Source organism: Gnatocerus cornutus, chromosome 2 (assembly GCF_029298725.1).
Source record: "Gnatocerus cornutus isolate USDA-ARS CGAHR chromosome 2, icGnaCorn1.1, whole genome shotgun sequence".
Lineage (NCBI taxonomy): Eukaryota > Metazoa > Arthropoda > Insecta > Coleoptera > Tenebrionidae > Gnatocerus > Gnatocerus cornutus.
In genome coordinates this window covers 8,344,819-8,372,605 of record NC_142234.1, presented here as the reverse complement: position 1 = coordinate 8,372,605, position 27,787 = coordinate 8,344,819, and the positions used below count along the sequence as shown (strand labels likewise).

Below are 27,787 nucleotides of genomic sequence, written 5' to 3'. Positions count from 1 at the left end.
TTCCACAATAATCGAGCCAAAAAATCGGTTTTTTACAATAGCCCAACAGCTGTTGTTTATGAAGGTGAAGGTCTCTTTTATTTTCAGTCCGAGTTTTTCGCGTAATTAATGTTTACAGTAATCGTGATGATAAACGAGCATGAAAATTTGGTTACAACAAATTTTACATCAGATTTTAAATCTGACATATCAACTTACTTAAAGTTTAGATAATGAGGAAACGCTGTGAGATGGCAAACTTATTAAAGCTTTTATGATAACAAAGTTTCGAGGTTGGGGAATATGGAAAGTTGGAACGATGATCTGTTTTGTAAATGGAAACGCGTAATTAGCTCAAGACACGAGGGAGACGAAATGGAGGTATGAAAAAATTGAAAAATTGCGGATGGGAGAAGCGAGTTATTAGCAATTTAAATTTTAGATGGGAACGAAAATTTGACACTGTTCTGGGACTAAAAAAAAGTTACTTTAATGTTGGAAAAATGCTAAATGGTTTCAGCAAACATTTCAATTGCAAGTACGAGTTGAAAAATACCTCTTTATTTTATTTTTTTTACTTCTAAAACTGTTGGTCTTATCGTGTCGTGTCAACAAAACAAAGTCTTTTACGTCACAATATTACAAAACTGATAATTAACATATTACTTTTTATCAGCATCTTCCTGATATGGCTCCGGTACTGTACATGCAAGATTTTAGCCCTCCAGCCAGGGCTGTACTATTGACAGCAGAAGCATTGGGCCTAAAACTCGAAAAAAGGGTCACCGATTTATCGAAGAAGGAGCATCTCACTGACAATTTTCTGAAGGTTTGGATTAACTTAATTTAACTTTAATTTATTCTAAAAATTCCATAGTTAAATCCACAACACACAATTCCAACTTTAGACGATAATGGAACGATAATTTGGGACAGTCACGCAATCAACGCGTATTTAGTCGAAAAATATGGTAAAGACGATTCTTTGTACCCTAAAGATTTGGGTAAAAGAGCTTTAGTGGATCAGAGACTACATTTTGATAGTGGTGTCATTTTCAGTTGGCTGAGATACATTGCTGTAAGTTTTCTGCGTAATTTTTTGTGACTTATTACAAATTTCAGAGGGGCTATAAATATAAGGGACGCCGAACCCTTTCTGATGACCAAATTGAAGGTTTGGAAGAAGGGTATCAGCATCTGGAGAACTTTTTGAAAGGGAAGAAATGGGTGACTGGTGATTCTGTAACGATTGCTGATTTCAGCCTGATTGCTAATATGACTTCTGCAAATATTTTGTACCCGGTTGACCCCAAAAGGTACCCAAATATAATTTCTTGGCTAAAAAGAGCTGAAAGTCTTCCATACTATAATGTCAACACTCTTGACAGTTTTAAAGTCATGTTTCAAGAGTTAAAACACTGAAGAATAAAAACACAAAAATGTATATGCAGTACGACTTTTATCGTTAGTTTCTATATTAGATATTTTGGCATCTCTCTATATTTGTTTATTTTTTGTAAATTTGGGAAAATAAAGAAATAAATCATTTTTAGCCACCCACTCCGCCATAAAACTCAATCCTTCTAATTTCCCCACATTGATGTAACAGTGTGGGTTTGACGGATGTTTGTACGTAAAAATCATTCCACTCCATAAAATATGAGCAAAAAGAAATCCGTTTCGATGAGAGCTGCTCTTTGTACTTGAAATCCTGAAATCACTAAAATTGTGTCGGTCATAAATTTTATTGAGCAATCCACATATTTATATCCCATGCAACGCACCTGTCTTGGACTTGGAGGATTTGAGGAAATTACACGAATTTTTTCGCACATGTGTTGGCGTTTTATCTAAAATAGAACATTTTTAAGTCTTGCGTAAATTATGTAATTCGGATGACCCACACCTGTCGCCTTTTTTATTTAATTATTTTTTCGCGGCCAGAAAATATACGCGATATTAATCATAAATAAATTTTTAGATTTCAAAGTGAGCCAAGACTTGAAATAAATTTTATTTTATTGAAATTAGCGAGGTTTTCCGGCTTTTTCGGGAGCAGTGACGCACTTAGCGCAGGTATGGAAGGACGAGATAATCTAGAATTACATGTATATTTATGACATTAAAGCTCTAAACATGTTTCTGAAACTCTCTAGCCCTTCACGATTCACGTCGTAATACGGAAGGGCTTCGCTCCTTTTCATCCATTGCGCGACATTCACAAATCTTTTTGAATCCACGGGGTATAGAAAATCCAGGGATGTTACGTTAGCGATGAGACAGTGATCTGCAATTGTGACCTTATCGCCGGCCACCCATTGATTACCCTTTAGGAAATTGTTGAGGTGATCATACCCACTTTCGAGCCCTTCGATTTGTTCAGTGGTTAAGGCTTTGCGGCCTTTGTATTTCATTCCTCTCTAAAAATATAATTAGAACTCATGAGAATAGTTTAAAGTGGCACTTCTTACTGCTATGTTTCTTAGCCAACTAAAAATGAGGCCACTGTCAAAATGCAGTCTTTGGTCTACTAACGCTCTCTTGGCTAGGTCCTTGGGGTAGAGTGAATCATTTTTCCCGAACTTTTCAACCAGGTAGGCATTGATGGCGTGGCTGTCCCAAATGATGGTTCCATTGTCATCCAAAGTTGGGATCGTGTGTTGTGGGTTTAGCTAAATTGTAGCAAAAATTTTACAGCGATTATTTTAAAGAACATTTACTACCTTGAGAAAATCCCCAGTCAAATGTTCTTGTTTGGACAAATCAATCACTTTTTGTTCAAATTTAACTCCTATCGCCGCAGCTGTCAAAAGAACAGATCTTACAGGTCCGCTAAAGTTTTGCATATAGAGCACCAACGACATCTTTCCTCCAATCACTTCTAAACTAACTTATCTCGTTTACTTGAGTCCAATTAAAAATATCCACTATTACGTAACCAAGATAATGCTCTCTGAGAGAAACACATAATATAGAATGTAATCTCAGAGAAATATCTCTGGTACAGAAGATCTCGTATTAATAACTAACTACATCTGTTGTTTACTTTTTAACTTGAAATAGCTCGCACACATAAAAATAATTTGCGCTACTGAGTCACGATGGAGGCGGACTTTTTTTTGTAAGTTATGTTTCGAGTTTTGTGTCGGATGCCAATTAAAACAGAGATGGTTGATTGGATGCAAGCAATTTCAACAGAAATCAATAAATAGCGAGCCAATTAGGTGAATGTTTAGTGGTTCTATTGCGAGATTTAAATCGATAGAACACGAGACATTACTTTTAGTTGAAGTTTGGAATTCACAAATATGAATTATAGTTTATGCTTGCCAACATTGAGGCGTGTTTATGCCGATTTAACGTGCGGAAGGAGTGATCTAAATCGATTAGAAGTGGTTGGGAAAGACGTTATTAATGGGAGAAGAACATCGACCAGAGAAATTTATTGGAATTGTGAGAAATGCAAAGTTAAACCTGTTAGAGATCAATAAGCTAGAAGATGGTTACGTACTGCTTTAAACAAACTATTTTATCATTTATTGATTTATTTTTGTTGATATTTTATTAGTTTATCTTGGCACTTATATCTTGTACATTTTTACGAAATCGAACAGACAAATATCATTGACATTTCTTATACATGTAATAAACCCAATTCACCTTCAAGATAGAATCTGTTATCACATTAAAGTTTCGGTAATCCGGAGCGACTTCTTTCTCAATTGGGTACTCGGTAATCCGTATTTTTGTTTGTTTTTTAGAACATTTATAGAGTTCTTATGTATTCCAAAAAATATATAAAACTTTACTCCAAAACATTGGTTGTAAAGATACTGCATAGTTAATCACACAAATGACACAAAACTTTAAATTAGAAGACTGACATTTTGCAAAACTTAAATGAGATCCGTCAGGGATATCAAATATAGAAAATTAAATTAAATTAAAAAAAATCGTCTGGTATCGAGATCTGACTGTATTATTATTATTATTATAAAATAGTGGACAAAGTAACAACAATGTGTTCTTTCACTTATATTTTAACCAGAAATTCAAAAATATGGGCATAAAATGTGTAGATATAAAAAACACCGCTGAAATATTTCGTGTCGGCAAATAAAAACAACAATTACAAAGGTTATTTTAGATTAAAATAAAAATAAAACTGTATTGGTTTTGTGCTGAAAAACTTGCAAAACACAATTCTATCAATGGAATTTGAAGCTGAAATTAATTTCGTAATGTTAGAAAGTTTACAGTCAGATTCAGTCTGGAAACCTTCACCAGTATTTGATTAAACAAAAATAAATATATTTCAAATAACAACCAGCAATCAAAAATGGAATGGATTTTTATTTTTATATTTTTAATATGTAGCTATAGCATATTCCCGGATACGATGGAAAGAGGAAATAATTTTCTTTTGATTCCGTGTGGTGTATTATCCCCTGTAGGAACGCGACACCAAATATTCTTTTGTAACTTTTTTCCGTACTCCAATTAACTTATGAATTTAGAGCTACCCCAAAAAGTTTAGATACAATAAAAATAAACATAGATAAAGCAAATAAATCACGCTTCATCAACACTGCTCCGTTTTCTATTTATAATGTATTTGTTTACACATTTCTCCACATCCATCAGTATGACTATGTTTTTTTTTTAACTTGGTAACAACACAACAATGAAATATGCATATTCATGCTTTATTATCAGTGTTTTGTTGTGATAACGTTCTGGTCGCGACAGTTCTAAGAATGGCACCGGTTCTGTACATGACCCCCTTGAGTCCCCCCTCTAGGGCAGTGCTAATGACAGCCAAAGCTCTAAATCTAGAGCTAGATCTGAAAAATTTAGATTTATCGAAAGGGGAGAATAGAAGTCCTGAATATTTAAAGGTAATAATATTAATCGGCTTTCCTTCTAATTTCTTAGATAAATCCTTTGCATACTGTACCTACTTTGGTCGACGGAGACCTCGTCATCACTGATAGTCACGCCATCAATTCTTACCTCGTCCAGAAGTATTCCTCTGGTAACGACTTGTATCCGACAAACTGCGCCCAAAGAGTCCTCGTTGATCAGAAGTTGTATTTTGACGCAGAGCGGCTCTTTCACACTTTTAGAATTGCCGTTGTAAGACTCTTTTAACTAATGAAACGAAATATCTAAGATCACACTTTAAGGCACCAATTTTTTACCGAAAAACCAAAGAAGTTGAAGCCGAACACGCTGGTAAAATTTTAGAATGTTATAATTTACTGGAGGGGTTTCTGGGGGACCAAGAGTGGATCACTGGAAACAAAGTCACGATTGCTGATATTAGTTTGACGACTTCGATGACTGCTTTAAATTTACTTGTTCCTTTGGATGCCTCCAAATTTCCAAATGTTGTCGCTTGGATAAAAAGATTTGATAATTTGCCATGGGCTAAAGTGAATGAGCCTGGATTGAAAATATTAACAGAGGCTCTGCAGAAACTTAAGGCTTAAATATGGAGTTTTCCAAAATGTATTATAGATATGTAGTATGTATAGTTGTAAGTAGGTACATTATAGATTCTATCAAATTGATAAAATAAATTGGAGAATTTAAATGTTAACTTCTTAAAAAATAGGGTCTAGTTTTAAGAAATCCGTTAGTTGTTCAACGACAATGTAAATTGCGCAGTACAACACACATTATGTATTTTGTAAAAAAATTAATAGGTAAGTAGATAAAAGTTCTCAAGTAACACAGTTGAAGTACTTCGTTTGTCTAGCTATGATTGTTTACATTTTTTAAAGGTTGCAGACGATGACGTAAACTATACTTACTTATGTCAATTACACACTTCTTCTAAATCAAATGTATTTCATTCTTCTTTCTATTCCATTCGCTAAAACGTCTACATGTCAATTCAAACTAGTTTCTACTATACTATAGTTCCGACTAGTTCCTAGTCTCATTCTTATCAGCAGTTTTAAAATTTACAAATCCATATACTGTGACCTTTTTCGTTCATTTTTTTCTCATATCTTTGGCCACAATTATGCATTTAATTATCTTCCAAGGTTATTTAGAGTGCACGAGTTCGTAATCAAGCGCAGAAGCAAATTAAAGCCACTTAAAAACTGTGATGAGATAATGACAAATCACTAAGTTCTATCAGTAAATGGGTCGTAGACCGCGATAACAACTCAAAGTTCTTCTCAGTTCAATAAAGTCAAACGCCATATTGACATCACAAAACCGCTCTTTTTGTTTATAACAATCTCAGTTCGCGATGCGCCCAAAGTTGTACATGAGTGAAATTTGCCCCTCCGCCAGAGCAGTAGTTCTAACAGCGAAAGTTCTTCAACTAACTCTGGAAGTAAAGGAAGTTAACGGAAAGGATTGTACCGTACAGGTGAGGAAGAGCTTAGTTAATTAAATCTTCTGTTGAAACTCGTGACTTTGTTTTTCGTGGCGCCATGTGTAATTAGCAGATGGTCTTTTAAGAAAACACGGAAATAACGAGGTAATTTATCACTAGCAAAGAATGGCTGTTTTCCAGGTCATTCCTTCGATGAATGAAACTATTGTCTTTAAATAACCCCAAAAGCTATTGTTGTCCACAACATCCTATTTTTGTCTAGAAAACAAAAATTAAACGATTTGGACCACTCACAAAGTTTGACTTGACCCTTTAACGAAATTTTTGTTACAGTCAAACCAACAATTCGCTGTGCCAACTTTGGAAGATAGCGGTTACGTGATTTGGGATAGCCATGCCATCATCGCGTTTTTAGTCGGAAAATATGGTCAAGATGACTCGTTGTACCCCCGCGACAACCGAAGACGTTCCATCATTGATGAGCGTCTTCGGTTTGATTCCGGAGTCATCTCGTTCTTCACGAAGACTGTGCTGGTATTTTTTAAGTCACCATTCTCATTACTCTTTAATAACAGCATTTTACAGAATGATATTCATCGGTATGATGACAATGTTAAACCGATCACCGAGATCTATGAAGTGGTGGAGCACTTCTTCGACGATAATAATAAATGGATCGCTGGTGACGAGCTAAGCATCGCTGATTTAAGTTTAATTCCGTCCATAACATCGCTTGATGTTGTTGTCCCCATTGATGATAAAATGTTTCCGAAGTTATCTAGATGGATCAGGGCAGCCGAAGGGATGCCTTTTTTTGAGGCTAACATAAAAGGTCTTTGTAAACTGAAGGAAATTTTAAATTGTTGTTGAGGTTACACTGTATTATTTAAATTAGTGTAAACTAGTGTGAAATGTGATATAATTGGTATCTTCTAGATGTAAGATTTTTATAATATTTTTAACTAAATAAAACATAATAAGTGAGGGCTTAACAGAGACTAATTTTAGTGGACTTTATCTCCAGATACTCAAGCTTGACAGTTATAAACTTTATTGCTCAATAAACATGATTTTTAGTCAAGTCTGATAAGAATTACATGATTTTTCCTCTCTCATTATGTTCATACCTGTATCTAATCGTAAATTGAGGGCATTAGCAGCTTACATGACATTAAAATTAGAGTATTTTTGCAGCAATTAATCCAAACACTTGAGACATCATTTTATCATCGCCATTTTTGGATAAAGTTATCTTACTTTATTGCGCCGTTGGATTGGTTGTATCTAAGAGATTTTCCATGTGTCAAGGAGACAAGTCAACACATACACTTGACTGCTTATAAAGACATGAAGATGAAAGAAAATTTTGATAGTAATAAAACAATTCATAATATAACAAAATAAATCAATGTCTGGCGTTGGCTAAAATTGGGTGATACCAATAAATGTTTACGATAATAAAGAAGTCATCTATGTTTATTCTTCTGCTGACTTGTATATCATTTTGATTTTATATTGTTATAACTCAAACAACTGAACTTGGATAGAAATAGAGTTGGTAAAATATCCATAAAAGTCAAAATCAAGGAATATTAAATTAAGTTATAGTTATTAAGAAATTTATTTTATGCGGCTTGTAGATTTTTAAAAAATGATGAACATGTTATTTATTTTTGGTGGTTTAAATGTGAACATATCCCGAGTGAATTTGAGTAATTTATTGGCAAAAACCTTGCAAGGTTTTGCTGCTAAAATTAGCAAAACTAGAAACATGTAGTTTACTTAGTCCAGTTCAAAATTATCATTTAGAATAATGAACTTCTCTTGCTCAATCATGTATATGAATTCCCGTGCAGACACTCTATAAAGGACAATGTTTCTTTTGAAAATCTAAAAATATTTTTTTAATCACCACGCACTTTAATTGTCTAAACAGTGAATCATCTTTGTTTTGACGCTTTTCTCACTGTTTACACCACCTTACGTTTTCACAATTCTTTTAAAACAATCTAATTTCGTTCGACTATTTTATTGTGGTACCTCCACGTACTAAAACGCTTTCATCAGATTTTAATCTATTTTATGGCCACTTAAAAATGTAGCGAAGAAGTACAGTTTGCAAGCAATGTAGTGTAACTTTAAAACACGACCTCTGAAAAATAAATGAGGGAATGAAATACGTCGTAAATTTCAAACTATATTTTTACCGAGCTATTTCCGTGGATTTAAGTGTCATCAAGTCGAAGAACATGAAAAATTGAACATTTTTGGTGAGCTGCGATATACTAATTTTGAACAGGTTGTTCCATCGGTGCCATTAAACCTGTTTACGTCATAATTTTTGAAAATATCTTTACTTTATGAAATGATTACCGTAAAATTCGAATTACAAATGTGCCGTGCGCACATCAAAGTCATCATTCAGGTAATAGAAAGTTGGGAAAAATTTATAGCGAAACATGTTTAAATTCCAATGACTATTTATGTACGCGACGAAAAATGCAAGATGTTTGCTCCAAATTTCTTAAAATATCTGTCATTTTGTTGAAGAAAGGAGTTTAATGGTCGTGTTTATTTTCCGGTGCTTTTATTGTGTGTACTTTGTCGATACATCTAGTTCGAGAGTTTATGATCATTTAGCACGATATTATCTACAAGAGAGATTATAACTTAATTGTGATGAACGTTGGCGTTTTTAAAATTATGAAAAGCGTAAAATTTTGGATGGGGGCCAAGAAAAGTTTAGTAAAAGTGTGTGAAAGCAAAAGAGATTTTTTTGGTTCTTAAAATGTGCAAACAGCTCTTCCAAATTTTAAGACCACACACATTAAACCAAAGCAACATAAAACAACATTGTATAAAAATTAAAGCAATTCCTAACAACAAAAAGTTGCTCTAATTTAGATGTGTTTAATGATTAAATCAAAATAATTTTAGATTTAAAATTTTGAAAAACAGGTTTTAGGCACACAACTTGTTAGAGGCAGTTGAGATATTCTAGTTATGAAGACATAAAATATTTTTAAATATTATGGCACTCTAAAAATAATTTGAAATCATCAACTACCGACATATCCTTCCTTTAACAATCTATAATCAAATAGGAGCTAGTTAGACCGCAAAACTTCAAACATGTCCAAGCTTTTGCTGAAGAATCTTCTGAAATTATTTGAATTTAAATTTGAATCAAAGTGTCTCTCGATTTGTAAACAATTCCGTAAAATCTCGAACTCTCCCCCTCAACGCTACGAACCCATCCAAACGTAAAAATAGCCTCGGTCCACACCTATATCGAAGATTTCGCTTAAACATGATTGCAATATTATAAACAAACGTGTGCCAAGCAAGTTTAAAATTAAATATTTCCCTCTAGTAGGAGATACAGCGTCTCCTCTGGAACATCCAGCCAGTCTATATTTTCCCTTCGGCCTGACCAGTTCGCAATGGCACCAAGAATATATTCAACCATCGTAAGTCCACCAGTCAGAGCTACCCTCTTGACGACTCATGCATTGGGGATCAACATTGAATTGGAAGAAATCGATCTCAACAATAAAGAACAATTCAAGCCCAGCTTCATCAAGGTATTAGTTAGATTTAACGAGTGGTATTTTCGAACACGGTGACAGAGACTATCACCGGAAACTTGTTGTTGACGTGTGTCGGTGTGAATTAACAAAAAAACGTAATGTGAGTGAAGGGTTGGGACATTGGACATTTGCCTAACACGTCAATTTAGACTGTTATGGTAGTTCATGCCAGAATATGAGGTGGTGGTGGAAAATTAAGGGTCGTGTGGGGGTGGTGTGATTTGTAGTGATTATGTGACTAATTTGTAAACTGATCGATCATTTTCAGTGATTTAGAAATTATAATAAGTAGACCAAAATAGACATGGTGTGCTAACAGAAATGGTCAAAACATTTGTCTATCTTTTTATGTGTTTTCAGCTGATACTTTAAATATCAGCGACAATTTTAAACTGTAAACAAAATACATGCATCTATTAGTTTTTCTAATATTAACAGCTGGATCTTGCACGGACTTCGCCAATAAATCACTCAAAATCTGTATTCTCGCCATATTTTCATACTTGAACCACTTAGAACACTCTTTCACAGTTTGAAAAACAGATTTAATTTGCAGTAAAACAATCCAGATTTTCAACCACAATTTGTTTACTTATAAATTAATTGCTTTATATCCACATTTAAATCACTTTTGTTAGTTGCTGAAATTGTTTTGAGAGTCAAATTTTATGTTAGTTAAGAACGATGTCTAAACAAAATTACACAATGGAAATATATTGTATTACACGTGTTAAAATATTTATGCAGCCAAAATCTGGCCTTTCTTTGTTGTTATATCAAAAATTTTTCATTTAGTTGAGTGATTCATCAAAACAAGACACATAATAATAGACAATAACTCACTTTCCAACCACTTAAAAATAGAATTATAGCGTTTAATTAAATTTTACTGTTGTTGTATATTATTTTGTATATCTTGAATATATTTTTGGCAAGCGACCCCCCATATGAATATAAAAATTATATAATCTTTAAAACAAATTATTTTGAGCCATTGAATATTAATTATTATTGTTGCGCTTAATTGATGTTTTTATTTGTTTATTGTATGATTTATTCTCATTGATCACATTCAAATCACTAACACTATATCGCATTTTCTTTTCCTCTTAGTTTTAAAAATTTTAAAAAATATGCGATTTTTTACCGCTCATTTACAGGCAGCTTTTATCACTTGTTCTGAAATACGAAACTAAAATTTCGCTGCCAAGGTCCATGTCAAAATTTTGATTGACATTACGCCAATGACCTGAACGCATGAACTTGATATTTAAAAGTCGCCTCGACGCTTGCTGCCAATTTTGAAAATGTATCCTCTGTTGTTTATTTAAAGAAAGTAGTATAGAAAATGTTACTTCTGGGCCAGGGCATTTGGCGTCTTAAAAATCACGGCAGAATTCTACAAATTTAGCTATTTGCCCAAAAGCAAACAACCGAAAAAATCCTAAAACCCTTTAAAAAGCATTAACTTTCATGCACCCCAAAGGTACCCAAATACTGCCAAAAGCTCAACATTTTCTCTTATGCAGACGGTTTTTCGGCCTCTTTATTATACTTGTCAAACTTTGACAACCGAAGCGTGAAGCTATTTTTTAAGATTATAAGCCATTTTGAAGCGTTGAAGTTTCAGGCAACTTTTAAAAATCGTGCATCTACCCATCATTACAATTTACTGACACAGTTAAGCATTTAAGGTATGAAGAATAAGGAAATAAAATGGTGAATTTTGTAGCCTCATAACTAAAAAAAAGTCTTAGCTTTACAGATAGATGTTTTTATGAAGAGATGTTGTAAATTAATTAAAACAAAAAAAAAGTTTTAGTATGTTTCTTAAGCAAAGGTATTGTACAATTTATTTTTTATTTTCATATCATCAGTAATTTAGGTTATAAACTAAACATAAAAGAATAATTGTAAACGATTAGTATCAAATTAGCATGAGAGAGAGAATTAATAAACTGAGCCTTAGACACTACATTTATACTCAAATATTTCTAAATCTTTAGAATTTGACCCTGTTTCATGTGTCACAAAGAAGCTCTGCGAAAAATATTTAATAATGTAAAGCGGTATTAAAACCGTTATAGGTAATTGGATTGTAGTATAAGCTTTTTCATCCACTTTATAATTTGCTTGCAATAAAATATTGCGTAATGATGATTTTTCCACAATTTTACTAATAGCATCTATATAGGTTAGAATATTATCTTCGACAAGAACACAGTAATTTGCGCTCGTGTGGTAACAATCATACAATTTACGTTCATTGTCTGTGTAAATAATTCCTTTGGTACATACTGGTATATAATTCCAAGTTGATTTTGATGTGGTGATACAGATACTGCTGTAACCATTCATCATTTTCTTAATAATTTCTGTGTGAGCTAGCCTATAAATTTTATTCTCAAATTTTTTTAAACGACGTTGAATGTCTTCTTCTCCTTCCAGTAAACTTTCAAATCAAATCAGTCCTAGGTGCTTGGCCAGCGTTTCACAGTAAGATGTATTCCCAACTAATATCAAGATTTCCACTTGACATTTCACAATATTGTTAAAGGAACAGTTCTCTTCATGTCCTTGCAGGTCAAAGTCCCCTGCTTTTTGACATGATTTTCTCTTTCTCTTACGAGTGAGGGATGAATCGCTTATTGAACCTATCTGTGTTGTATACATAATGTGTTGCTTTCCCTTATTTTCTACTTCTTCATAAGCATTTACAGTAACTTTTGATTTAATGTTTGTTTTCTTGTTACAATTAGCTTCAAGTACAAGTTCTGTGAATAATGTGGGACACCGCTTCGTGAATAAAACTGGTGTTAGATTCATACACTTGTATTCCTCTGTGATTATTTCAGATTTATTAATCAGTATGCTCAGTAGATCAAGTGAATTTTTTTCCATTGGTATTAATATTTTTTCTACGTAGCTACGAAATAAATTCTTTTATTAACTTAACACTTTTGTGATAAGTTTCTACTATTGGAAAGTAGAAGGTTAATCCTTCGGCGTATATCATCCCCTTTATCGAAATATTTTTCATCATTTGCACATTCACTATGGAAAATGGCTTTGAAGTCAAATCCATGAGTATCCTAGAAACAAGCAAAAATTAAAACTACATTCAATTACATTTTTATAGAATGTTTGTTGTCCACAAAATTGCATTTATTTACGCATACACAGATTTAAGCTACAAGCCCTTCTACTGTTACCTAGACTATGCTATTTGCTAAACAGTTTTAATGTGCTATGCCTGTGTTAAAAAATCATTATTCAAATCATTACTCATTCTATGTAACAGTTTTAAGATAATACTCACTCTACTTAAAGAGTCCCCTCCTTCCATATTCGATAACCCCCAACAGCAAACCAAAACCTTTAAAAAAAAAACAATACATTTTTGATGATAAGATTACACACAAATTATTTTTATTTATAACAGATATTAAAGTGTGCTTAGTCAAAAGTCAAAGCAAGATAAAAGTATTTAATTTTTATTAAAAATATTAAAATTTTAATGTCTACTTAATAATTTAATCCTCCAAAATCATCATCACTCAATTTACATACATATATTATTATAAAACAATATGTGTCTGTTAACAGTTACGATCAACCAGAGGGCAGTTTAAGCCTATGGCTGTCTCCAATTTGCATAATAGGCTTTGTCTCTAAGCTGCAAAGTTAAGACATTTTTGTAATTATATTCTTATGCATCACCAACTAATCTTGAGATTGAAAACAACTGTAAAATTATATATTTTACATTCTTTAGTATAACATTGAATTCCTTCTTTCAAAAATCTGGATTTTTTTTTAAATTACTTAAAGTTATCATGTTTATGTATCCTTGATTATTATTTTATAACGCTTTTCTTTTTTATATATTCGTTTAGTGGAGAATTATAGAAAGTTAACTTTTAAATTAAAAATTACAAAAGAACAATTTTACAAGAAATCTACGTGTAAAGTAACCCAGAACGTATAAGGTTATATTGCACTAATAAAAATTTTGACCGTCAATTATCATCTCTTTTGTACCCTTATCGGCAAGCGCGTGTCCCAACAATAAATCATGGTTTGCCTGAACTAACCAGAACCGGCTTAAAATATTTTAGTAATCATAAAATTAGGATTTATCTGCGGTGCTTAATTTACCATTTATTACATTCTTTAAGAAAAACAATAGAAATGCGGGTAATCTACAATTAATAATAATCTCTTTGTCCAAGTTTGATGTAATTCATGCACATGTTTCCATAATTTTTAAATATTATTAAGCCGGGACTGGTCGAAGTGACCAAAGTAAGCGCTGCGGTACAACCAGATGGTTTATAGTAAACCCAGTTGACATATACCTAGTAAATTTTATGGCCACATTATGAGAGGGCCGGGCAGTACTAATCCTTGCAATTGGAGACCATAAATGAGCACGAAATGAGTGCGGGCCTATTCAACCATCGGTCAACTCTCCACCTAGAACTTTGTCGGCTGCAGTTTACAACACCCAGTTTTATTTCTATGGGTGGTTTGACTTAAGCCATAAAATGTTTACGGGGTATATGTCAACTGAGGTTACTACACAACTCTGGGATGTTTTTTATTGTAGACAAGTTAACTTTTACACAATGGGATAATTTTACTGCTGCTATATAGCCTTGTACGTTCTGGGTTACTTCACATATCAAGATGTATGGTTCTTTGCCATAATAAATTAAAAACAAGTACGTGTGTTCTATCGGGTAGTCTCCTTCTATCAGTAGTTGACTTATCAAGAGCATATTGTATTTAATTAAAAAAAAATTTGTAATAAATAAAAACACGAGACAATTATGAAGGAAAACAAAATTGCAAAACGATAACACTATACTGTAGCTGCAAAACATATACAGGATGTCCGGAAAGTCGCGCACCACCGTGATACTGTATCATCGGACAATGCCATAGATTACCGGAAAAATGTTAAAAAAAATCATGTCTCAATTTTTCGAGATATGATAGACTGAAGAGGAAGTTACCTAAAGGACATCTTGCGCAAAGGCATAGTGCAAAAAAAATCGGAAAAATCTTCTCAGAAATGCCTGAAAACTGTTTACAAAATTTTTGGATGAACAATGTCGATCAGTGTGGCATCGTTCACTTGAAACCATAGTTACATTACTCGTTCATGAACCGACCTGACTAACGCCAACAATGCAACAGCAACTTTACTATGGCTTTAAATACTAGAAATTTAAATTATTGGGGGAACAGTTGAGCAATGTTGCCATTTTCCTAATTTTCTTTTGGACCTTCTGCGAAAACAGAGAGTCCGAATTTTTTTTTAACATTTTTTTGGTACTCTGGGGGATCACCTAATTACCCCCTTTCAAGGTGGTGCGCCACTTTCCGGACAGCCTGTATATCCCATAAAATTTTTATGGTTTTGACTAAACCAAGAACTTTTAATAACTAATTTTAGTTTATTATAACATTATAAATGATTTACAACCACTTTTATGAAAAATTATTCTCTATATGTTGAAATAATTAGAACGTTTTCTAACTATTTTGACAACGCGTTTCTCTTGAATGGAGTCCCAGACAAAAAATTTGGAAACTTGCTTCTGGCTCATTTAAATTTACTTTTTAACGTAGTGGGTTTGGTCCGACATTTTTTGAAAGGCTGTATTTGTTTTGCAGCGATTATACCACGTGGCTGTTCAGATATTTCATATTTTATTTTAATTTACGACACAACCGTTGAAAATGAAAGGAAAGCTGACGAATTATATTTTACTTATAACATTATTAATAAATAGCAAGACATTTTACTTACCAGCTCTAACACAAACACGAAACTTCCATAGATGAAACTTCCAAGACGATGTCAACTGTCGACGCAGAACGCAGCGGACCTTGAGCGGAACGGACAAAACTGAATTATATAGGGTGAGATTTTGTACCTGCAACGATACGAGGTACGAAACGATGACCTTCAGAACACCAAATCACTCAAAATGCATTTCTTTTTCTAAATTTTCTTGTATTTGTAAGAATTTATGATAAGGCATTATCGTGACAGTATCTAATGTTACTCATTTCTCAGCACAAGTGGTATAATATTTATGTATGAGGTGAGATGGGGAGCGTAATACTTGGTTCAGAAATGAAAATCTATTTTGAGGTATTTAAAAACAAGAGCTCTTATTGGTCTAATATTTTTACCAGTTGCCATTCCGACCGGTGAATTTTTCGCATGCGCCAATGGATTGGTCTAGAAGTAAACATACATTTTGGGGTTTCTCAAAATAAGGAATGCTGTAAGGTTTTTTGGTTGCTTTTAACGTAATTATGATGGATTTTGGATGATTTTCAACAGTTTTCTCATGTGCCCAATTTCTGATTGGCTATTGATTTACAACAAGAGAAGAAACTTTTGACAATTTTTTGGTCGCATTAAAAAATATGTTTTTTGAAGGATTTTATGTCTTTTTCGGTTGTTAGCTTTTGGGAAAACATAAATTTTTAGGATCCTGCTTTGTTTTGTAAGGCGCCTCTTTGATTTGGTGTTGTTTTTCCTTTTTATTGCTTGCGCCAAATGGCTTGGTGCAGAAATACAAAGCAATTTGGAATGTCGAAAAACAACGGATTTTGAAAGTTTTTCAGAGTGTTCTTGAAGTAATTTTGCATTATTTTGGGACATTTTAACGGTTTTTCATGTGCCCAATTTTTGGTGGTCTACACATATTTGGGTTCTTTTGGGGTGTATAAAAGTTAATGCTTTTTAAAGGGTTTTAGGATTTTTTCGGTTGTTTGCATTTGGGCAAATAGCTAAATTTGTAGGATTCTGCCTTGATTTTTAAGACGCCAAATGCCCTGGCCCAGAAGTAACATTTTCTATACTACTAAAGAACAAGGTTATTTTTCTTTGATATTTTGAAAGAATTGTTAAAATAGCCATAATCATGCTCCATAAAATCTTTAACAAATTGTACAAAACGTCTGCAGGTTTTTTATTGTTTTGCTGAAATTCAAAGCGTTATTTTTAAGAAACGATCCGAGACAAGTCTTGGAATTGGAAATGAGTTGGTAGCTCTGCATATTTTTGACAGTTTGAGGTTAACCATTAATTGAAAGGAAATGAATTCAAGCAGACAATTTAAAAATGTCAAAAGAATTATTAGAGTTACAATACAAAACAATGTTTGTTCATTAATCGTTATAGGTCCATGAAAAGAGATGAATTTATACTCTCAAATTAAACAAAATAATCCATAAATCTAGTCCTAAAGGACTCCTTGCCAACGTATTAATTAGCCAACTCCTGGAGCTATCGAAAAATGCTCATATTTACAAAATACATGAAAAACACACAAAAATAGAAACGCTTGGCTCAAAATAAGACAGGATGCAAACTGCCCATAAATTTTTGGATCTTGTCAACAGATCATCCTAACTTTATACGTTTAGAAGAAAACTGAAAGTTGTATTGATTTCTAATTTCATATTTTTTATTTTTCTTTCTTAATTATAGCAACATGGCTTGTTAACAGTTTAGAAAATCACTATTTAAAACCTCGTTTACACCTCATTCCAAACTTCCATCTGTTCATCCAGAAATATAGTCATAACTCATCGTTCTTCTTCATCTTCCAAAAATAACTCTTCATTTCAACCTGCTGATTTACGGCACTTTTTTATCAAATTCAAATGAAAAAAACGGCATGTTTTTCGAAATGTTTATTTATAAACGTAAAGTTACGTATTTTTAGAACCGAAGGAATTTCGATGGTGAGAAGAATAGTGGCGAAAAAAAAATTAAATCAACAAAGTTCGAGTGTGAAATAAATTTATTCGCTTTGTTGCTTTGCTTCTCAGCCAAATTTTCTTTATTAATTATCTCATGTTGTTTACGGATTGTGTCTCGATTATTGTAAACAGTGCAAAAAATTCGCGGATGGTTTGACAGTGCATTGTTGATGTTGTTAACATGCCAAAACGCCAAATAAAACACTTGCTCAAGAGGAATTAGATTACAAAGTGTTATTTATAATTGTGCAAATTGGCTAAAGTAAGGAACGTCATTTATAAGATCGGGATCTACTGGCACGAATTCAATAAAAATACAATAATGTTAAATAGCGGTAGAGTTATTATTATGAAGCAAAAAGAGTGCATAAGGTGGTTGCGAAATTCCCGAGTTTAAATTACACTCCAAAAACGTCCTTTTTTGCAGATTAACCCTCAACACACAGTTCCCACGTTGCAAGACGACGACGATTTCGTCGTTTGGGACAGCCATGTCATCAACGGCTTCCTCGTCGATAAATATGGTGGAATCGACGATTCTCTGTATCCCACGGACATGCAAGAGAGAGCGAAGGTGAATCAGAAGTTGCATTTTGACACCGAGTTTGCTCTTCTCGGTTCCAGAATTTTGGTAAGTGTCGTTTGGTCCAAGTCAATTTTTTTCTGAATCATTACGTTTAGAAAGGTATCCTGCATGGGGGCAAAAAAAGCGCCCCTCAAGAGCAAGTTGACGAAATCATTGAACGCTATGACTTCCTCGAGAAATTCCTCGCCACTAACGCCTTCGTAGCGCTAGGACATATGACCATCGCCGACTTCAGCCTCGTCACTACTGTCACCACCATCGAACTCGTCGTCCCCATCGATGCTAAAAAATACCCTAAAATCAGCGCTTGGTTGAAAAAGCTGCAAGCTCTCCCTTACTACGCCGCCAACAAGAACGGTCTTGATAAACTAAGAAATGCTTTGGCGGCAGCCTTGGAAGGCTAATTTTGTGTACCATGTACCAACTTTTTATTTTATGTTGACACTGCTTGTTTTTATGTAGACTTAAATAAAAACACAAAAAATAATTCGCGAGTTTATTTTGCTTATGCTTCCGGAGTTGGAAGCATATCTTTGAATTTTGCGAGGCCTTCAGCGTTGCATTCTTCAAAGTAAGGCAGTTCTCTACCGGTCTTTAACCAATCTGAAAGTTGAGGGAAACGGTCAGCTTCCACAGGAATGAAAAGGTCAGCAGTTGCGACAGTTGCAAGAATACTCAGGTCAGCTATTGACATGTCGTCACCAGCGAGCCAAGGATGACCGGCGAGGAACTCTTCCAGGAAACCATAGGCTTCGATAAGCTTGTCGCGGTCGTCGTCGGAAATATCGCCGGTGCCAGTGAAAACAGGAAACTGTGAAAAGAAAAAAAAGAATGGGAGTGGTTTTTGAAGCTAAGAACAGATATGATTATTTAATAGAATACTGCGTATTACCAGCAAATTATACTAGTTACAAAATATCGGTAATTGCGTTCGAACAATAAACGGAAGTTCATTGAAATAATTTGAAGAGACATAAGCAATTGGCCGATTATATCTCATCAAATATAATTCAATTTAATTATTCAACGCAGGAAATTACATCGACTCCGCTACAGCAAATTCCAAAAATACCTCATCAAATACTCAACATTTAAAACATTTCCTAATTCTCACGTATCTATTATCGTTCTATCTCCACCAAAAGCAATAAACTTTATCCTAATTACAGGTAAAAAAATTGGAAACACTCCTCGATCGATTTATTTCAATGTGGGAGTTGCTTAATTGAATTCGAATGCGTGTGGCCCATTTTTGTTTGTATTTATTCTGATTACAAAATCAATATAGTTCTAGTCTAACAAAATTGCGTTCTTGCAATTATTTTTCATGGTTTCATGTTCTACTCCACTGCATTTTTAAATGACTGACTCATTGGAATGGAATTTAATGTTGTTACGAGTGTTCCTCAAGGATTTGCGTCAAAATTGTCACAGATGACGAACCTGGGATTTGGGGATAAATGCCAATTTTAATAAATAGAGTTGTTGAGAACTAATAGGTTTTTTGGAAGTTGATCCAATTACGCTTGTTGGCAGTCATCGGACATTAACTTTAGGTGTATTTAAAGCTTATATTGAAATTTATGAGTTGGGGGACCGTGAGAGTGAAAAATTGCGAAGTTTCTAAAACTTGTGGCTTACGTGGGAAAATGCGGTAATTTTAGGAGGAAAATTTTATCTAAAAACTTATAATTTTATTAAATTTTCAAGCTTCTAGCCAATAACCATCAGAAATAGAATAGAATTAAATGAAAGGTGTCCTCTAATTTACAATTATTATTAAACAAATAATTTTATTCTCTATACCTAATAAAATGAGTTGTAGAGAAATAAATCTTAGTTATGACCACTTAAGAATTGTGTAAAATGTAATAATTGCGCACATCTCGATACACTCAATTAAACCTTGGCAAAACAAGCTTCAAGCTCGTGGCGTATAATTTTCAGAAAAAGTCGGTTTGAAATTTTTGTGGTATACATGAGCTATGCCATATAATATTATTATTAATTTTATACAGGGTCCGGCAACACTTGTGTCCACCCCCAAAATCGTCTTTAATTTTAAAGTTACAATTTTGAAAATTTGCATACGCTCATAGTTGACAAAGCTCTAGAAGCTTACGCAAAAATTTGTTTTTTTTCACGGTTTGGTTGGCGTCGCGACGCCTAAAAAATATAATTTTTAACGATTTTTGAGTTTTTGCGGAAATATTCGCGAATTCATTTTTTTTCCAACATAACTGTGATACAAATACCTGAGTTTTTATTTTGAATCTAATGCAAATTGTGTAGAAAATTTGCGAAAAAAACGCTGTTTTATCAAGTTAGTTTTCAAAATTATGACAGCGCAGGGGCAAACTACGTCTACACCAAAATTTCACAAGTCACTTCATTCACTCTTATAAAGGTTAATTTTGATTAACACGGGCATGTTGCACTTTATAGACACCAGAAATCGTTAATTAACATCGACAAAGCGACAATTTCACCAATTAAGACTTCTGTCACAATCTAAAGCGAGCCAAAGGATAGATGTCATTTGTAACACAAGATGTTGACAGATGGGTGTAAACATAGTTCCCAATTTTGACGTAATGAAATTAGAAACTATTAGTGATAAAAAACAAATTTTTGCGTCAGCTTCTAGAGCTTTGTCAACTGTAAGCGTATGCAAATTTTCAAAATTTTATCTTTAAAATTAAAGACGATTTTGGGGGTGGACACAAGTGTTGCCGGACCCTGTATATGGCAAAATTACAAAAAACGAATTTATCTTATTAGGTTATATTTATATAATTTTGACAAGTAAAAGTAAAAAACAAGAGTACCTAATATTTTTGTTTCGGCATCTAAAAAAAAATATTATTTCTCAGTTCAAACCTCTTCTATTTACTAACAAATAAGATCTGAGCTGAATTTTTTAAAGTTATCTTACTTTTGAAGTTTACAAAACTGTATAAGTACTATTACCATTCGTATAAAGATGAAAGTACAACATAAAATACAATAATTACTCATAAAATTTATCTTTGTGACAAAAATATATTATTACCAATGACTTTGCTTCATAAAAAAAGAACTAATTATATCTTTAAAGCTATAAAACTTCTATAGGTTTAACGTCAAATTGAAGCAACATTAAAATTATATCCCTATTTTTATCACATTGTACTTTAATTTTTATTATTTTTATTGTTCAATGCAAGTTACGGAAAAACTAAAGTTCTTGATAAGTAATGTCTTAAAAAACTAGAGATCAGAACGATTTTTTATGTTATTTTTGCAATTTTGCTTTCTTCATTGAGCAGCAATTTGTTGCTACCGTTTATTAGAAATGTAGTAAATGCAGTATATGTATTTGGAGTATCGAGTTTTAAAAACATCGGTAACGACAAAATTGATATTGATCAAACATAAAGGAGTTTTTGTTATCGTAAGCATTTTACTTTCTGTTGTTTAAATATGTACGTCATATTTTAAATAGCAATTTCCCTTTCAACTTACAGCTGCTGTAGTGCACCTCACATACAACACCCCATTATCAAAATGCAGCCTCTGATCGATCACCGCTCTTTTGCGCACGTCGTCCTTGGGATACAGCAAATCGTCCTCCCCATACTGACCTACCAAATACCCTGCAATGGCGTGACTCTCCCAAATAACAAAATCGTCATCAACCAAAATAGGCACAGTGTGTTGTGGATTAAGCTGCAACAGAACTTACTCTTACAAACTCATTAAGTTTTGCACTGCCCTACCTCTAGCATTTCCGGTGTTTTCAAGGCGTCCTTTTCCACTTCTTCGACTTCAAGTTCAACGCCGAGAGCTTTAGCCACCATTAATACAGCCCTACATGGAGGACTTGCGAGCATAACGTAAAGTTTTGGGGCCATGGTGTGGTTGCTAGGATTGACGCTTGCAGACTGATCCTTGGAAAGGACGAAAGCGATCGAATTTCATGAGGTGACGCCTAGTTTTCCTGGTAAGTAATGGATTAGCGCTGATCGATGAGGCGGGACGAAGGAGGCCAACACGCTATAGTGACGGTTTTGGAGAATTTTTGGAGGACGATGGGGAATGGTATTGATTGAGGGAGGGTAAAAAATTGATTTATATGGAAATTTTTAATTGGGAACAACGATGTAATCTGTAACGCTTACCATGATTTAATTGTTTATTAAGCTCTACCTACATTGCTATTCGATATTTTTAGTAAAGTAGCCGCAATAACATTATGAATGGCGGATGCGCCGGGATTAAAATTAATTAAAAAAAAATATTATTAGACCAAAAGTAGCGTCTTGGTCTTATGTAACCCTATTTCAGTACTCTGGGTGTTAACATGCAAATAATAATGTGAAAGAATTTATTACTTAATTTTTTACTAGGGGAACATTTTCCAATCAGTAAAACAAATAAATTTTACGTTTAACTTGGTGAATAGATGTAAAAGTATAATTATAATAAAATTGTGTTAAAAGTTATTCGTAATAGCATTTAAATCAATACCAGTTGCTTCTATTACCTTTCTTAATCCAAGGTAAACTAGGTTTCGAATTTAATCATCAATTTAGAATTATACCAATGCTCAAAATATTTTATATCAATTCTTAAAATTAAGTATATCGTCGTCTAAGTGGCAACTTACGCAATCTCAATTTTTGCAACTTTACAGGACAATAAAAAAACTGTTTTTTTTTTAGATTAAATACATTTTTGGAATAGTAATCCTCTACATCTGTTTTTTATTGTGTTTCAAACGATTATTAAAAGTTTCAGTAAAATAAAACAATTTTCTGAAGAAATGCTTGTGATAGAGGGTGTTGCCTTAATTTTTGCCTGAGATATGGCAAGTTGCAGTTTACGTTTTCAATACTATACAAACAACAAACAACTTTTTTTTGTGTTAAATGACAAATCTCATCCTTTTAACCATTTCAATTGTGAATACAGTTGCGAGCATGGAATTTCGGGTATTGCTGAAATTTATGAACGGACCACCGTCGACATCGACAACCTTCTGGCATCGATGGAGAGCATAACATAAATAGACAACTTATTCCAAATTATTTTAAACATCAGCCATAATCCCAATAAAGTTTAAAGTACATCCAATTCTATGTGACAGAAAAAGCTATAAGCGTTAATTGGTTGGCCATTTTTTTCACTGTGTCTTCTGTAGATCCTGATTAAATTAAAATGAGTGAAAAAGAACGTATTAGTTCAGTTGGAACATAATATAAAGAGCCATCGCTAACTTCCATTTTTGTGGATGTTCAATTAGGCAATTAGATTAGGTATAATTTTACAAACTCGCCGTATGTTAAAAATTATGACATTTACCATGCTATGTTGATATTGTTGAATAATAAAAAACGTAGACACTTTTTTCATGCGTGTTCAAACCCTTGCGCTGACCTTTTTTTCGAATTAATTACATTGCTTTAAAAAAATGTTTTTTTTTAATATTATTTAATGATCTGTAGATTTATTACTTTAAAATAGAAATCTTATGGTTATTGATGCTATGAGTGGATTATTTTGAATCGAATTAATAATTTTTTATAAGAGGTATTGTTAACTTACGATATTTGCTTAATACGAAGGAACATAGGAGGATCTATGTTGGAAGCACCATCAAACATTTTTCTTCTCGCTTAACACACTTTTAACTCAATCCGACATACACTTTTATTCTACCTTATTTTGAATTGAGAATGAATTAGCGTATGTTGCCTTACGTATTGAGATAGCGGATGTTGTCAAATTTTCGCGTAAAGCATAAAATGTAGCGAAATTCAAAAAACAGACTCCGTCACGACATTCCCAATCGAAAAATCGTCAAAATTGAGATAGAGGCAGTTGCCACTTAGACGACGATATATTTAAAAACTATACAAAATTAATAACTACTTTGAAGTAAAATGAGCATTGTGAGAAAATATTCATCATTACAGAAATATTACACAACGTTATTAGACTTTTGTTTTCACAATGTTTATATGCAACAATAATTGAGACCCGAGATGAAAAAAAAAACAATTTAATGACCAATAAAACAGTTTAGTAATTGCTTATAAATTAGAACGAAATGCTAATTAATTCTTTATAACAACAAATACAAAGTTCAAACCTGAAATGTTGTCAGAAGGTTTTTCTTCCAACTTTATTATTAAGTTGCTGGTAATGTAAACTAGACCTTGAAGTTAATTAATCTCCGAGTGTTCACCTGATTTTGTGCTTAGTTCAGTATTAGTTATAAAACAGTGTCTATATACTACAATGACTAAATCTCATCTACCAGGTACTGAAATTTCATAATCTGTACTAAACCAATAGTTTTTTTTTTCCTTAGTTGCAGTCCCAAACAAGCAAATAATCTTGAGAAAGCAACAATGCCCTTTAAACTAATCGAAGCCGAAACACTTTATGCCAGAGATCCCAATCTTAAGAAAAAAGATGTTGAAATTGTTCAAGAATGGTTAAAAAAACAGTCTCATTTACCACAGTTGGAGGGTATGTATTTTACTTTTTTTTAACAGTTTTCATTAATTTATTCTAGAAACGCAAATAATTCTCATGCTTCATAGTTGCTACTACCAAATTGAAGCAACGAAAACAACAATTGATAATTATTTTACTGTACGCAGTCTATGTCCTGAAATCTTTGCGGCTCTAACTCCAGAAGCTCTAAAAATTAATTTAGGTGTTGCGTAAGTGATCAAACTAATAATAAAACAAACCTTACTTCTGATCTGTAGTTGCATCACCATTTTGCCTAAGAGAACTCCAGAAGGTTACGCAATTATGTTAATGAAATTATTGGAGACAAAAACAGAGAAATTCAATTGTGGCAGTCTTCTCAACTGTATTAACATGGTCGCTATGCTTTGTTTGCACCAAAACGGATTTGACAATGGTCTAATTGGTATATTTGATGCCAAAAGTTTTGGTTTGGGACACCTGACCAAATTAAATTTGAACGCAATAAAATACGGATTGTATTTAGTGCAGGTAAACGCATATAAGTTGCAGTTCTCAAATACATCTACATATTTTCTGTTTTAGGAAGGAATGCCAGTGAGAATCAAAGAAGTTCACATAGTAAATGCTCATGCAATTGTTAACAAAGTTATCATTCTAATTAAACCGTTTCTACAAGCAAAATTATATGACATGGTAGGTTAAAAATAAGTTGAAAGTTTACTTAGTAATTAAAAATTCCTAGATAAAACTTCACTCTCCCGACTCCGACGATTTGTTTAAAAGTGTGCCAAAGGACTGTCTTCCAAATGATCTTGGAGGCTCTCTTTCATCAAGCCAAGAGTTAAATGGTTTGTAGAACTCTTGACTCGACTGTTTATATTTTAATCTTTTTAGAGCAAAATATGAACAATACGCTGAATAAATACGAATTCTTCACTTGGCATGATAATCAAAAAGTTGATGAAACGAAGAGAGTCGGAAAATCGAAACTTGTGAATGACGTATTTGGAGTTGAGGGCACCTTCAAGAAGCTTGAAATTGATTAATGTAGTAGTTACAATAAGCATTTTCTTTAAAAACATGGTTTAATTTATAATATACTTTCTTTCTCCGAAAATAATCAGTAGATACCTTTCAGTTAAAAATAATCGTAAATCAAAGAATTTTATCAGAGGTATTTTACATGAAATATGAATAGGTACAGTAATAATAATAATTATAGGTTGTATATTAAATTGAATGTGGTTGGGTTCCGAACGGGTTTGCGTTTCCTGTAATAATTAAAAAAATAACTTTGTACTAAAATTACTAGGTATGTACATGAATGTTGGTGAATGAGTTTTGTACTGTAATGGAAGGTATGCCTATGTTATTGTTTTTACCAAAATTGTAGTTAGTTCTAGCCTTCAAGACGAATAATGTCATATCTTATTTATTGTCATAGAATTATTTATATGGTGATTTATCTATTATTATTTATCCCTTACTACCTAAATTTTGTAAGTTCCTTTTATTTTTTTAACTTTTCCCAAATTATGTAGATTTTGTGAAATATTTATTAGTTTTTTTATGTATTTTTTATTGCCTTCTTTTTTATGTTGTTATTTTTGTATATTTAAGGATGTGAATTAATTTTCAATATTTCCACTGTTCTGTGGGCACATTTTCAAAATGAACGTCTTTGTAAATTTCTGAAGCTTACGATAAATTTGGACTCAGCTAGTTTTTGCAGGTAAAACAATAAAATGTTTAAATTTAATAATAAAACACCAGTTTAATAATTATTTTTTATAATGTTTAAAATAAAGAAAGAACCTTGAATTTTGTTCTTCAACATTTGATTTAATTCGTGTTTTTGAAAAAATATTGCTAGTAGGGCTACATTTTAATTAATACACTTTTTCACTTTTGCTTAAATTGTTGATCTAATCGTTCAAACCCAAAAATTTGAATGCAGAAAGTTAGCGTCTCGAAGACAAATTCACAATTATGTATATGATATAATATGAGTTCTCCTGTTTCAAACAAGGGAAATAATTATTTAAGACTAAAAACTTATTAAATCAATTATCGACTAGCCACTTTTTTTGTTCTTTTTATAAACAAAATCCAATAAAAAGTTACAATACAAATCGATGTCTTTTGTTTTGTGCATTTTTGTAATTAACATTCAATAATAAATTGTTTTTTGTACATAATATAATTTGCTTAAAAAATTTTGAACACCCACATCGTGTTTCAAAATGATGTCCATCTAGTCACTTTTAGGATGTAATATCTTTTGTACGGCTTGCATTATACTGTGTTTAAACTAATTATGTCACATTAGATTTTTGTCACTAGTGCCACTTGTCAAAAGTATAATATAAGAAAAAAATTAAATAACAAACAGAAAAAATAAGCAAAGGTATAGAGTTAGTTTTATCCTTTCAGCGATCCTGTTATCCTTGATCAGTGTCTACCTAATAATTTTTGAAAAGTATTTTGAGATGATGTACTCAACATAATAATTATAATCTTCGTAAAGTAGCATTTTTAGATTTGTTCGAAAAATCATAGGCGATTAGATAAAATTCGTGTTTGTTGTTTCAGAATTTTGTGATTGAATACGGTTAATTTTGCAGATATATCTAGTTTAGACGTGTTATTATAAGAAAATTATCCATTTTTGTTTCGTTCGCAATATAGCGGTAAGCTCGTGTATACAAAAATTTTCACAGGAATACTCAACTGACAAAAACGTTTAAAAAACTACAATGCTAAAACAGGTCTTTACTAGATAATAAAAATAATTAGAGTAACATACATTGTCATTTCATCAAAACCACTCTAAGTAGTTCACCGCAATATTTATGACAATCATTTAATTGAATTAATAACTGCAGTAACTAAAGTACCTACATATATTATAAATTTGTTCCACCCGGTTGAAAACATCAAGATTAAAAGTAATTATTTTAATTACTAAGTTTTTTATGATGTCCAAAGTGCTTAGTCTTT

The 27,787-nt window shown here is 32.7% G+C and overlaps 7 protein-coding genes and 1 pseudogene across 9 annotated transcripts; 5 read left to right on the top strand and 3 right to left on the bottom strand.

Moving 5' to 3' along the window:
• Positions 1–655: 655 nt before the first annotated feature.
• LOC148178618 (glutathione S-transferase 1-like) lies at positions 656–1,527 on the top strand. Its single transcript, XM_088030094.1, has 3 exons — positions 656–808; positions 857–1,057; positions 1,102–1,527. Exons 1-3 carry the CDS (start codon positions 668–670, stop codon positions 1,399–1,401), a joined length of 642 nt encoding a protein of 213 aa, XP_087886220.1. The 5' UTR covers positions 656–667; the 3' UTR covers positions 1,402–1,527.
• Positions 1,528–2,071: 544 nt separating this feature from the next.
• On the bottom strand, positions 2,072–3,015 carry LOC148178617 (glutathione S-transferase 1-1-like). The gene is made up of 3 exons (XM_088030101.1): positions 2,703–3,015; positions 2,451–2,651; positions 2,072–2,399 (listed from the first exon to the last, which is right to left on the bottom strand). The coding sequence occupies exons 1-3, from the start codon at positions 2,841–2,843 to the stop codon at positions 2,094–2,096; spliced, it is 648 nt and encodes a 215-aa protein (XP_087886227.1). The 5' UTR covers positions 2,844–3,015; the 3' UTR covers positions 2,072–2,093.
• A 1,663-nt stretch (positions 3,016–4,678) lies between these two features.
• LOC148178616 (glutathione S-transferase 1-like) lies at positions 4,679–5,581 on the top strand. Its single transcript, XM_088030095.1, has 3 exons — positions 4,679–4,877; positions 4,915–5,115; positions 5,166–5,581. Exons 1-3 carry the CDS (start codon positions 4,737–4,739, stop codon positions 5,469–5,471), a joined length of 648 nt encoding a protein of 215 aa, XP_087886221.1. The 5' UTR covers positions 4,679–4,736; the 3' UTR covers positions 5,472–5,581.
• Positions 5,582–6,089: 508 nt separating this feature from the next.
• Positions 6,090–7,415, top strand: LOC148178615 (glutathione S-transferase 1-like). Its single transcript, XM_088030104.1, has 3 exons — positions 6,090–6,367; positions 6,668–6,868; positions 6,920–7,415. Exons 1-3 carry the CDS (start codon positions 6,245–6,247, stop codon positions 7,202–7,204), a joined length of 609 nt encoding a protein of 202 aa, XP_087886230.1. The 5' UTR covers positions 6,090–6,244; the 3' UTR covers positions 7,205–7,415.
• A 2,244-nt stretch (positions 7,416–9,659) lies between these two features.
• LOC148178613 (glutathione S-transferase 1-like) lies at positions 9,660–18,788 on the top strand. The gene is made up of 3 exons (XM_088030097.1): positions 9,660–9,918; positions 18,143–18,346; positions 18,397–18,788. The coding sequence occupies exons 1-3, from the start codon at positions 9,778–9,780 to the stop codon at positions 18,703–18,705; spliced, it is 654 nt and encodes a 217-aa protein (XP_087886223.1). The 5' UTR covers positions 9,660–9,777; the 3' UTR covers positions 18,706–18,788.
• Positions 11,738–13,270, bottom strand: LOC148178614 (uncharacterized; annotated as a pseudogene). Its single transcript, XR_015769612.1, has 2 exons — positions 13,244–13,270; positions 11,738–13,016 (listed from the first exon to the last, which is right to left on the bottom strand). The product of XR_015769612.1 is annotated as an uncharacterized LOC148178614 (transcript).
• On the bottom strand, positions 18,784–22,194 carry LOC148178612 (glutathione S-transferase 1-like). The gene is made up of 3 exons (XM_088030102.1): positions 22,060–22,194; positions 21,806–22,009; positions 18,784–19,112 (listed from the first exon to the last, which is right to left on the bottom strand). The coding sequence occupies exons 1-3, from the start codon at positions 22,192–22,194 to the stop codon at positions 18,807–18,809; spliced, it is 645 nt and encodes a 214-aa protein (XP_087886228.1). The 3' UTR covers positions 18,784–18,806.
• LOC148178611 (alpha-tocopherol transfer protein-like) lies at positions 22,192–27,157 on the top strand. Of its 2 annotated transcripts, none has more exons than XM_088030093.1 (7): positions 22,192–22,283; positions 24,657–24,817; positions 24,864–25,014; positions 25,063–25,315; positions 25,370–25,480; positions 25,530–25,635; positions 25,682–27,157. In XM_088030093.1, exons 2-7 carry the CDS (start codon positions 24,697–24,699, stop codon positions 25,831–25,833), a joined length of 894 nt encoding a protein of 297 aa, XP_087886219.1. In that variant the 5' UTR covers positions 22,192–22,283; positions 24,657–24,696; the 3' UTR covers positions 25,834–27,157. The 2 variants fall into 2 exon arrangements, with proteins under 2 accessions (XP_087886219.1, XP_087886218.1); XM_088030092.1 differs by lacking the exon at positions 22,192–22,283 and adding an exon at positions 23,937–24,605 and having other exon boundaries at positions 25,682–27,156.
• The last annotated feature ends 630 nt before the right edge of the window (positions 27,158–27,787 follow it).